This window comes from Trachemys scripta, chromosome 4, assembly GCF_013100865.1.
Source record: "Trachemys scripta elegans isolate TJP31775 chromosome 4, CAS_Tse_1.0, whole genome shotgun sequence".
Classification (NCBI taxonomy): Eukaryota; Metazoa; Chordata; order Testudines; family Emydidae; genus Trachemys; species Trachemys scripta.
Window position 1 is genome coordinate 127,877,852 of NC_048301.1, and position 12,938 is coordinate 127,890,789.

Consider the following 12,938-nt stretch of genomic DNA (forward strand, 5'->3'; position numbering starts at 1 on the left):
GGTCCCGTCCCTACCTCTTCTCTGCCTCCTCTATGGAGCACGCTGCCACTCGTCCCCCTCGCAAGGGCGATCAGCTGATCGGCGCAGGGAGAGGGAGCAGGAGGAGGGGCAGGAAAACACCACACTGGGGGAAGAAGCAGGGGAGGGGGGAAGCTTGGCTGCCGCAGGACCAAGCTTCTGCCTCCTGCCCCCGCAGGGGGGCTGAGTGGGGCGGGGGACCGGGACTCTCTCCCCTGCTGGGGCAGGAAGCAGAAGCTTGGTCCTGCGGCAGCCAAGCTTCCCCCGTCCCCCGCTTCTTCCCCCAGCTTGGCGCTTTCCGGCCCCTCTGCCCCTCCTCCTCCTCCTCTCACCGGGCAGGCAGCGTGCCACTCAAAATCGGCTCGCGTGCCAAACACTGCACGCGTGCCGTAGGTTGCCGACCCTTGGTCTAGTGTAACCACAGAAATCATAAAAATATAGAACTTGAAGGGACCTTAATAGGTCATCTAGTCCAGTCCTCTGCACTGAGGCAGAACTAAGTATTATCTAGACCAGTGTTTCCCAAACTTGGGAGGCTGCTTGTTTAGGGAAAGCCCCTGGCAGGCCGGGCCGGTTTGTTTACCTGCCGCGTCCGCAGGTCCGGCCGATCGCGGCTCCCACTGGCCGCGGTTCGCTGCTCCAGGCCAATGGGAGCTGCGGGAAGCGGCCGCCAGTATGTCCCTTGGCCCGTGCCGCTTCCCGCAGCTCCCATTGGCCTGGAGCAGCAAACCGCGGCCAGTGGGAGCCGCAATCGGCCGGACCTGCGGACGCGGCAGGTAAACAAACCGGCCCAGCCCGCCAGGGGCTTTCCCTAAAAAGCGGCGTCCCAAATTTGGGAAACACTGATCTAGACTATCCCTGCCATGTGTTTGTCTAATCTATTCTTAAAAACTTCCAATAAAGGAAATTCCAATTTGTTCCAGTGCTTAAATATCTTACATTTAGGAAGTTTTTCCTAATGTCTAAACTAAATCTCCCTGTGATGGGATCCCTGGGGTGCAGCCTGGGACCATGGGACCACTGTGCCCCCTTAACTCTCCAGCCTGGGCTGTCTCTCTCAATGCTTTGCTAGTGACAAGAAGAAAACCCCTCCAGGTGCTGTGATTGCTCAGCACAACAGCATATGGAGCCCCACACCCAGCAAGATTGCATGAATGCTCCCAGAGTCAAATCCCCCCAGCTCCCAGCCTTGTACCTCAAGGATATACTGTCTTGCACTGCTCAAGACCCTTTCTTGAGCAATGCAAATTTATTAATTGGTTCACCATTCATCAGTGGAAAGTGGATATACACCAGCCTTTGTAAACCATTGATAACTACTCTCTGAGTACGTTTTTTCAACCAGTTGTGCACCCATCTTATAGTAGGCTTGTCTAGGCTATATTTCCTTATTTTGTTTGAGACGGTCATGTGAGCCAGTAGCAAAAGCCTTCCTTATAGTCAAGATGTATCACATCTACTGCTTTTCCCCCTATCCACAGGGCTTGTTACCCTGTCAAAGAAGGATATTAGGTTGGTTTGACATGATTTGTTCTTGACAAATCCATGTGAACTGTTAATTATTACCATATGATTTCTAGGTGCTTACAAATTAATTGTTTGATTATTTGCTCCATTATCTTTCCAGGTACCAAAGTTAAGCTGACTGATCTATAATTGCCTGGGTTGTTCTTATTCCCCTTTTTATAGATAGGTACTTGTCACGGACTCACAGTTCGTGCCCACTCTTAGCCCCATGCGGTCCGTGGGGTGTGTCCCTGTTAGTGAGACAGCCCTTCTCGGGGGTCCACTCTATCTCTGGGTCAGGCCCCTCCACCTCCTGGAGCCGCACCTCTCGGAGCCTTAGCAAACCTGTTTCTCACCGGGGGCCCCCTCAGGGAGTCCACTCGCTCTGGACCCCCCGGGCCTTCACCCCTGAAGGGGTTGATGCCACCCTGTTCTCTAGACCAGAGTGACTCTCAGCCAGCATAAAACAGGAGGGTTTATTGAGAGTTGAACACAGCACAGGAAACTCTCAGGGCCTCAGGCCTGGCCTCCCTCAGCCCAGCACATCCCAGTCTCTCTGCATCCAGATGGGCTCTGCCTGCTCCCCCTCTCCAGCCCCGAACCCCCCTGCTTCCCAGCTGAGCATCTGAGATCCCTGGCCCCAGGCCCTGCCTCGGTCCATTGTCTTCTCTCCAGGTAAACGGGGTCGTAAACCGGGGCCTCCTCTCCTCACTTCTGTCCTCTGGCTGGAACCGGCTGGTTAGGTCACTGGATCCTCACTCTGCAGCCCATTGTCCGCCCGCTGGCCAGAACCGGCTGCGTCTCCTTAGCTGGGCCTCCGGGTCACCGGTCACTAGGGTATCCATCCTCCAGGCCATCGGCTGGGTCCCCAAGTCCTCTCTCTGGTGCTCTGCAAAACAAACTCCCTCTCCCCTCACCTCTTTAAACCACTATACCCAGGGAAACTGAGTCCCACCCACTCCGCATGCAAACCATTGAAACTCCACAGAAAACAAGAAAACCCCCCACTTCGTCACATCACTATATTTGCCCTTTTCCAGTCCTCTGGGATCTCTCCTGTCCTCCATGAGTTGTCAGAGATAATTGCTAATGGCTCAGAGAAGGCATCTAACTTGTCTAAGGTCTGGTCTATACTACCCGCCTGAATCGGCGGGTAGAAATCGACCTCTTGGGGATCGATTTATCGCGTCCCATCGGGACGCGACAATCGATCCCCGAATCGGCGCTCTAACTCCACCAGCAGAGGTGGTAGTAAGCGCCGCCGACAAAAAGCGGCAGAAGTCGATTTTGCCGCCGTCCTCACAACGGGGTAAGTCGGCTTCAATACGTCGAATTCAGCTATGCTATTCATGTAGCTGAATTTGCGTATCTTAAATCGACTCCCCGCTGTAGTGTAGATGTACCCTAAGTAATTCTTATCTTGTTCTTTTCCTATTTTAGCTTCAGCTCCAACCCCACTGATTTTCATTATATTAGTCGTCTGATCACTGCTAACTGAAACAAAAATGGCATTTATCACTTTGGCCATTGCTGTGTTTTCTGTTCTTGTCTTTCCCTCCTCATTGAGTAATGGGCTAACCTGGTCTTTTGTCTTTATCTTGCTTCTAATGTATTTGTAAAATGTTTTCTTGTTACTCTTTATGCCCCTAGCTAGTTTAACCTTGTTTTGTGCCTTGGCCTTTTTAATTTTGTCCCTGCATGCTTGTGCTGTTTTTTTTTTAATATTAATCTTTCATAATTTGACCTAATTTCCACTTTTTGTATGACTCTCTTGAGTTTCAGGTCGCAAGATCTCCCGGTTAACCCAACGTGGTCTCTTACTACACTTCCTGTCTTTCCTATGCATTGGGATAGTTTGCTCTTGTGCCTTAATAATGGTTCTTTAAAAAACTACCAACTCTCCTGAACTCTTATTTTTCTCTTACACTTTCTTCTCATGGGATCTCAACTACCAATTCTCTGAATTTGCTAAAAGTCTGCCTTCTTGAATTCCATTGTCTTTATTCTGCCGTTTTCCCTCCAACCATTCCTTAGAATCATGAACTCTCTCATTTCTTGATCATTTTCACCCAGGCTGCCTTCCACCTTCAAATTCTTAACCAGTTCCTCCCTATATGTCAAAGTCAAATCTAAAACTGCCTTTCCTCTAGTTGATTTCTCCACCTTCTGCAACAAAAAGTTGTCTCCTGGGCATTCCAAGAACTTGTTGGATAATCTGTGCCCTGCTGCATTATTTTTCCAGCAGATGTCTAGGTAGTTGAAGTCTCCCATCACCACCAAGTCCTGTGCTTTGGATAATTTTGTTAATTGTTTAAAAAAAACCCATATCTCTGGGTACTCTCTAAAACCAAGGCTCTGAAACGCAAACTTTCTTTTATTTCTGAGAGTAAAAGAGGGAGTGGAGTATCTCTCTAAGCGCAAAGTCACTTTGGAACTTATTACAGACACTAACAGTCCTAGAGCCCTATTTCCCCAACTGGAGTTAATCATGGCAGAATCCTCTGACTGGAGACTGCATCATGAATCAGGGTAAAGATTCCCCATCCTTCCAGAACTGTAGGCAAGAAGCCCAACTCCCGTCACACTATTGAAGGGAGTATGGAGAAGAGGTGACACTTCCTGAAAGCATCTTATACATGTCCAAATTAAATGCTAAAAGTAACTTCCTTATCCTTGTGGAGTAGCATGTACTAATCACAGGACTGGCAGCCAGGAGCTCCTGGGTCATTTACCTAGCACTGACATTCACTGCTTGTATGACCTTGTCACTTAACCGTTCTCTTTTTTTCCTCATCTGTAAAATTGGGCTAATATTACTAGCCTGCCTGTCTGGGGTGCTGTGAATTAGTTAATGGTTTGTAAATGAATATCACTGTGGAAGTGATAAGTATTATTAATAACTTGGTGCTTTCCATTTTCCAAAGAACTAATTGATCTGATACTAATTGGTTTCATTTAATTCTAAATAGATTGATTAATTAGGTTAATGTGATACTGACTACAGTAATGTAAGTATTAGCATTAGATATCTAATACTAATTAGCCGAATCTAATACTAATTAAGCATATTTCTCTTCCTTGTGCTCAGCCTGAAATCTCTAACTCTTGCATTGAGTGATCCCATGTGTTCTTAGTGGACAGATTGCTGCAATATTGTGCTGAAAGCCTGAGTTAGTAAAATGGTTTCTCTCCTCTGAATAGTGGTGTTAGTTCTTCCTCCTGTGTATTGTAGTGTCTTTCAAGTTACTGCTTTGCCACTCTTCAAAGGAATTTTGGCCTCTGGCCCAGTTTTATTCCTTCCAAAACTAAGGTTAGTTACCCACTCAGACGCTCTCCCAAATTCATTGTATTTATTATATCTGAAGCTTCTGCTGCTGTTTTCCTGGAAAGTTTGTCTGTGTTTTACAATTATTGACGTTTTCCTCTTCTAGCGAGTAGTAGTGAACCTTCTTGCCAAGTGAGTGTGATTCTTGGCTCTAGAGATAATGAGACTTAATATGAGGGAAATGTCCTATGCGTGAGAGATGTGATCGTGAAATAGTCTCCCCAGAGAAGTATGGAAATCCCATTGTGTGGCACAAAGCATGACTAGACAAGACACTGGGGAAATATGCTATGTAGGGTATAATCCCGCATTGTCCAGGGAATGACTGGATATGATTAAATTGATTTCCTCCATTTCTAACTTCTACTATTCTCTATTTTGTTTGCTGATATAAGTGTTTAAATACTGTGTTTGTGTTTCAAATTAAGGAAGGAACTCTCTGTCCCTTCCCATAAGCTCACCACTGTTAACAGAAGAGCCTTTTCTTCTGCATCTCCTAACATCAAAAGCAGCTTCCCTTCAGCTCTCAGTCTCTCCATCTCTTTTCAGATCTCAGCTGAAAATTTACCCTGTTCCTTCTGTTGTTCACACTTCAATATCTTCTCCATCTGCTACTCTGTAACAGTAGTAAGTGTTGTGGGTAATAATTATATATATCTGCCAATATATTATCCGATCCTGTAGCTATCTAAATTAAAATCAGGGGCATCTGTCATACAGTGTATAACTAATCACTGCCTCACATTTATCCATAGTTACAAAACTATTAATAGAAATAGATATATTTAGATGCTTGTTGCATATGATAGTTATAGAATAGCAGTGGGAGACGAAATTGAGATGAGAGGAGACTAGAGAGATAGCAAGTGTATTTTCAGATGGCAGGACCTGCAAAGGAGAATGCTCTTGCAGCAGCAGTGTCAAGATAATGGGAAGGGACCAAAAGCTGATGAGCAGAAGGAGATCAGAATTATGCTTTAAGACATCCCCTTCTGATATTTTTCAATCTAATCCTTCCTACCTGCAGGGGAAATACTTGCTCAATTGTAGACAGTGCTGCACCTGCCGGACAGTTACAAATGAGGATATTGATTTCTACATGTGTTAATGCTATAGACTGGCTTCAGGCCAGCAATCAACTTTGGCTAAACTTTCTCTTGCAATAGGTAGGTTTGTGACTAGATGTATAAGGAGATGAATTGGATACTAGCTCTCTGAGTAATGAAATCCCCACCTTTGATATCCTTTTAAAGTTAACGATGGAAGAGCGAGGTTGATGCTCCTGTTTTTTTCCCTGCCAAAAACCAGACAAAAGACTCTCTAAAGCAAATGAAAGCTAAAACATCAGGAGTTCAGAAACCACCCAAGAAATCTTTTTCCCAAAGAACTGTGCTCTTACAGCCCAAATCCAAGTAAACCACTGTGGCTTAAACAGGATTTTAAACCACATAGGCAGTGTTTTATTTGTTATCCTATCCTGCTAGTTTATCTTTAAAAACAGCTGCTCCCACAGGCCTCTTTCCTCCTCCACTTCAGGGCTTGGCATTGGGGCGTGGGAAAATCATACCTAGAATATGGCATCCAGTTCTGGGCACATGACTACCAAAAACATGCTGCTGATTCAGAGACAATTCAGAAAACAGGGAGGTTTAAATGCTAAGAAAGGAGAGAGATTATTTAGGGTGGTCTGTGGGAGTATAATTAGGAGCAATGGGATGAGAGAGAAAATTTGCTAACAGTGGCATCTGTTCATTCTCACAAAGGTTTGTTGGAAGCCCCAGTACTTGAATTGGTTAAAGCCGGATTAGACAAAGCACTGGAAAATAGATTGTAGGGAACAGTTCTACGTAGGTCATTGGGGCATGGACAAGACTGGACATCCATCTCTAGCTACTATGATCCTATGTCTCCTGTTTCCTGTTGCTGTGGCTAAGAAGACAATCAAAGTCTTTAGCCATTTGAAAGTTTTCTGTGGATACTGGGGACTGTGGTAGTGAGTTATAGCCAGTACCCCGTGTGACTTTGCACTCCATATGATTTTATGAAAATATGCTAATGAGCGTGAATATAATGTAATTGGAATATGCTTCATGCAAAAGGTCTCTTGTAAGCTATCATTACAAAGCTTATAATCTACTGAGTGTGGTCATCCTAATTTGTATAAATGTATCATTCTTGTATCTGAAACTAGAAATATGAAATACAACTCTGAGGTCCTATTGTAATTATGCAAAGTGTGGGCCATTAATGGTGGCTTGGAATCTTGATGGCTCCCATTAACCAGGACAACTGACTGTAGATGGCTCTGTTTACTTGCAAGCCTTCCTGTGAGTCAGGTCAGGAAGAATGAAGGCTTGGGGTCTCACAGGACATGTGACCATGTCACCTGTTACTGTAATCCATCTTAAACCTGGGGCTTTTCCATTTAGAAGGAGGGGTGGGGACCCAAAAAGACAAAAGATTCCTGCCATGTGCCAAAGCTATATAAGGGGGTAGAACAGAACAAAGGGGGCTGCAGTCATGAGAAATTCCCTAGCTACCACCTGACCTGGAACAAGGACTGTACCCAGGGAAAGGATTTGTCTCAGACTAGAAAGGAGTCTAGTCTGTGAAAGAAGCTTATTGGAATATCTCTGAGGGTGAGATTTTATCTGTAATCAGTTTCTTACTGTATTAGGCTTAGACTTGCGTGTTTTATTTTATTTTGCTTGGTAACTTACTTTGTTCTGTCTGTTATTACTTGGAACCACTTAAATCCTACTTTTTATATTTAATAAAATAACTTTTTACTTATTAATTAACCCAGAGCAAGTAATTAATTCCTGGGGGAGCAAACAGCTGTGCATATCTCTCTATCAGTGTTATAGAGGGCGGACAATTTGAGTTTACCCTGTATAAGCTTTATACAGAGTAAAACGGATTTATTTGGAGTTTGGACCCCATTGGGAACTGGGTATCTGGGTGCTGGAGACAGGTACACTTCTTAAGCTGTTTTCAGTTAAGCCTGCAGCTTTTGGGGGATGTGATTCAGACCTGGGTTTGTTTGCAGCAAGCTAGCGCGTCTGGCTCAACAAGACAGGGTACTGAAGTCACAAGCTGCCAGGGAAAACGGGCTCAGAGCATCAGGTGGCAGTCCCAAGGGGGTCTCTGTGACCCAAACCGTCACACCCTGCAAATAAAATTTGGACTTGTCTTGACTAGGTGATGTTTGAGAGGATGAAATGGTATCGGTCACTGAGAGAGAGAGAGAGTGAGTATGTGTGTATGAGTTGCTCTTGCTGATCCTGTTCCTGGCAGGCCCAAGAAGAGTGTTGTTCTTTGAATGTACTGGCTAATACTGCATGTCCTCTGTTAAAGAGCTTTGGAAACAGAGAAATGGAAATAGTCCATGCAGTCAATTTTCTTAACAGCCACAAACTATTTCCATTCACTTTTATCCAAGCCAGCAATGCATGCTGCCAAAAATCATACTGCCATTCAGCATGAATGGAGAGAGTCTGCCAGCAAACTTTGTTTAAAATCCTATCCACAGTCATTGGACCTTTCTTCCGCTGAGATTGATCAAAGCATTTCCTTTGAAGCTGCTGGGAAGATTAGGCATCTTTCTGAATTCCCTGCGGCTGTACTGCCATACCCCACCCTGGTTATGACATTTTGAATTTGAAAATTATTTCATCTGAAGATCTCAAAGCCCTTTGCAAAGAATTACTTTATCCTTGAGACAACCCTGTGAGGTAGGTATAGTAACTTCGTTTTACAGATGGGCAAACTGATGCATAGAGAAGTGATTTGCCCAGTGCTGGTGCTGGTAATAGAACCCAGGAGTTCTGACTAGAAATCCCCTGCTCCTCTAGACTGCGCAGTTATATTTTGGTTTGTTACTGTAGCATAATCTTATGCTACCTCTTAAGCAGTCAGATCTTTCCCTCCAAAGACAAACACAATATTTGAAACAGTGTTTTTTCATTGCTGCTTGGGGAATCCTAAGGTGTTCTCAGCTGCAGCAATCTGAAGACTGACTGCCCCACTCTGCTTTCCACCCACATTGATGTAATAGCTCTCGCTTGCTGTTTGAACACTTGACAGGTTTATTGTGCATTGTGAACCATGGAGCTGGCCACGGTGTATGGGGATATTGCAGGCTCTCCAGTCCTTCTGGTGCTAGGTAAAGCCCTATCTCCAGCTAATAAAGTTGTAGGGATCAGTTTGTTGGGGGATACTTGCTACATTCTCCGATTTGCCTGCTCCGGACCTTAGAAACCAGTGTGAGGGCACTTGGTCTCACTGGGTACATCTACATGGCAAACAGAAACCCATGGCAGTGAGTCTCAGAGCCCAGGCCTACAGACTTAGGCTCATGCAACTGCCCTTAAAATATCTGTGTAGACATTGCGGTTTGGGCTGTGAAACCCTCCCTAAGCTTCAGAGCCCGAGCTCCAGTCCACACTCGAATATCTACACAGCTGTATTTAATGCCGTAGCACGAGCCCCATGAGCCCATGTCTGTTGCAGTGGATTTGGTGCCATGGGTTTCTGCTTGCCATGTTAGACATACCCAGTGAGCTGAGGGTGCCTTAGATCTGCTTCAAAACTCCACTTTCTTTACATGGCAGTATGAGGTTTGGCTAAAGACATCATACTGACCTATCCTCTGTTCATGTAACTGTTTACGTTGCTCCGTTGTTCCTAAATCTTCCCCAAGCCCCCTTCCACAGGCACTGTAAATTAAAGTTTCATATTCATTTTGGCTACTAACAGGGACTGTTCCGTAGAATCTTGCAACATTGGCTCTGGTCATCTTCATATCAGTTCAGCAGGACTCCTTGTGGCCCCTACACTTGTATTTAAAAACTTGTTTTGTATTCATCTGGCTTTATTTAATATCTCTCTACATCAGTGAGTCAGTTTGAAGATTTCAGCTCTGCCTCTGGCTGAGATGCTGATGATTGTCCAATAAATTTATTCTGTCTCTGCAATATTCTGATACAACCAACACTGCTGCATTAATGTACCGGTTGAGAGCAGCATGTTTCAACAGAGGAAGTATGCTAAGGACTAGAAGTCAGGAGAGATGGTTTTCTGTTCCTTGCACCTCCCTGGGCCACCTCCTCCCCATCTATAGAATTAGTCTATTTGACTTGGACTTACAATGTCAACTTAATGTCTGCAAAGTGCTCTTGGCATCCTACTGGTCAGCGTGTGTTATACATTGTTCTCTCTGCCCACTCACAGAGGATATGACTCTGCTGTGGCTCTCAGTTAGAGGACTTGATCTGTTATCTCAAGCCATAGAGGCTCATGCTTTATCTCTGGAGATCCCAGGCTCAGTCCCCAATGAGGAACCAGATGATAGGCGTCATGCTTTGAGATCTTTATTTCTCTTCGCTTACAGATATGTAAGATATCATTGTTTATGCTCCTCCAATGAACCTGTCACCTGTAGAATGTCACACGTGCTGGAATATGTAATTTTACACACACCAGATTTTGCCATATAGTAATTGAGAACTGTGTTGATTTTAGCTGCCTTCTCATGTGTGTTTTATATTAGGGTTGCCTCTGGCTTAATAAGGAAATATTTGTCTAAAGTAAACAGGATGGCCTCTCTGTGTGAGCCTGAGACAGTGACAGGTGTGTTATGCTGTCACCTGATGGGAGACACACAGTTTGATATACTAGCTTGTTAGGTCTGGAAAGGAGAAAACTTGCATGGCAGGTTAAAGTCTGTAGAGGTCTCATACTGCAGTCCTCCTCTGCAGAAATCATTACTGCAGAGAATGGTGTGGAAACACAAGCAGCAGGCAACCTCACAGCTGTTCAAGTCCCAGCCTCTCCTACAAGGAGGAGAGTGTTTGGCTGCAGTGAAATGCATAACTGCTTCTCTCCTCGCTTCAGATTCTGCCCTGGGCACAATGTTCACTTGGATAAATACATTGTTCTGGAGGAAATTCTGGATTGGCTGATAAGCAACTAATCCCAGCCAGTTTCCCAGTTCAACTCATGCTCTTGTGGTGAGACTGATGAAACCAGCACCATAGCCCCTTTTTCCCCCCCACCTTCGTTATCCCCCCAGCTGCTGGCCCAGTTGCTCAGGACTGTCTTTGTGCCTTGCACAATGGGGCAGCACATGTGACCAGGCCAGTGCAGGGAAAGGGGAGTGAGAGAACTGCAGCGTGTGACTAACGTGTGAATCTAATCCTACCCTAGCTGACAGTGGAGCCTCTTTTCCACCACTTGCTGGGCCACTGTGCAGAATTAGAATTAGCATGGAGGAATGTGTGAAATGGCTCTGGCTTGAGCAGTGAGTAAATCATCTGGCAGAAACACTCCATCCTTTCTGAATCCCATGGCATTGTGGTGCTATGCAAGCTGCAGTCCTTCACTGGCTTCCGTTTAGTGCAGAGGAGGAAACCATGTAGTCAGACATCCCAGTGAGATACTGGCAAGGCAAATACAACTTCTCTGGTCATGATCCAGTCTACGGTAGGCTGCTGGCCTGTCTCCCAAGCCCAGGAAGGACTGATGCCATGCCCAAAGTCCTGTTCTAGCCCTTCTTTCAGGGCAGTTTATTATTCAAACCCAAAAACTCATAAGTTAACACAAAACCAAGCTATTTCCTTGACCAATACAGGCTGTAGGGGCCCACCGGCCATTCCCCTTACATCTCTCCCCTGCCACAAGAGCTGCCCTACTTCCTCCAGCCTTCTCTTCAACTGAGCTCTTTCAGTCCTTCATAGGAATCACCTAACCCCTCCCCAGCTGGGTCTGATAATCCCCTTTGCCAGGGCCAAACACCTCTTCAACAGGCTCTGCCTCCAAACAGGGCTGGCTGGCTGCATGTTGAGGGACCTGGTTACAACATGGTCAAATCCTAACGTTCTCTTTTGGCATAGATGGGATTGCACCATATTCCTGAAGCACACCACAGCTTTGGACTTTGCGGGGCTGACCTACAACTCAGTAACACAACTAAAACATGGTTCAGTCTCATCTACGCTGTGAGATTGAACCGTGTTTTATTTGTGTCAAGGGATAGCCATGCCTTTCAATATAGTACTGTGGTTGTTGCAGAGTAGATGGAACTTGGGGACTGGCTGGACCAAAGCCATGGGAAACTTTAAGCTGCTTTCTGTTGACTTTATTCACAAACTTACTATCTGAATAAGAAATCTTGCAACCTTGTGAAGGAGCAGAGTCACCTAAATTCTCCCACTAACTCAGGAATTTATGTAAATTTCCATTTCTGTTATCAAACTTCTGAATCCCCCCCCCCCCATCCCTGAACTACTCCTGGTGGGTCAGAGGAAGCAGATTCCTCCAAGTGCAAGTGCCTGGCATCGGGAACTAAGCTTTTCTGAACCCTTCCAGCGGGTGGCGGGAAAGGTGTATTTCATTCATGAAGAAGAACCATTCCAAGATTTCTAACATAGCTGAATCCAGCATGGCGGCTTTTTGTTTTCTTCCCTGTTTATGCACTAATATGTACCTGCCAAGTATCCCAGTCTTTGGCAGGGCCATCCCAATTGGGAAGAAGAAAAATCCTGGATCCTGCTGCAATTTGTGCTCATTCTGCTGATGCAGGGCTCTTTGCAGCTCACCATTACCTTCCTCCTAGATTGCCCTCATCTTTGCTTGCCCTAACTCTCCTGAGTACTCTTCCAAAAGGATCCTTGGTATTTCCAGTTCAGCTGGGTGCGTTCAGATTTGTCCCAGAATCCTTTGCACCTCTCTTTTGTGGCCTTAATCAAATAGTTCTCATCCATCATACATCTGACACATCTGGAATTTGAAGACACCAGGGTGCATACAGCAGATCTGGAAACAGCAAAGCCTCTTGGGAGGGGAAATTGAGACAGGAGAGATCAGCAGTTGATGGTAGCTAGAAGAAAAGCAGGGTGTGGCGGAATTGGTCAGTGAGAAGCAGGGTGAAGGATTATGTTATGTGCAGGCACACTGATGTTTCACTGACCACGTATAACCCTGTTTCTTAGCTTGGGAGACTGGTGAGCATGAATCAGCTTCACTAATGAGGGACAGGAATGGGTTTGGCTGTGAGACTAGTATTTAAAGAGATGGATAAAATAATTTA

At 45.4% G+C, this 12,938-nt stretch overlaps 1 protein-coding gene across 1 annotated transcript in view; it reads left to right on the plus strand.

Moving 5' to 3' along the window:
- Window positions 1–8,956: 8,956 nt before the first annotated feature.
- The window catches only part of UHRF1BP1 (UHRF1 binding protein 1), a 38,616-nt gene continuing 34,634 nt past the window's right edge, over window positions 8,957–12,938 (plus strand). The window contains exons 1-2 of the mRNA XM_034768801.1: window positions 8,957–9,014; window positions 10,242–10,245. Of these exons, the coding sequence (XP_034624692.1) occupies window positions 8,957–9,014; window positions 10,242–10,245 (62 nt within the window). The remainder of the gene's footprint in view (window positions 9,015–10,241; window positions 10,246–12,938) is intronic.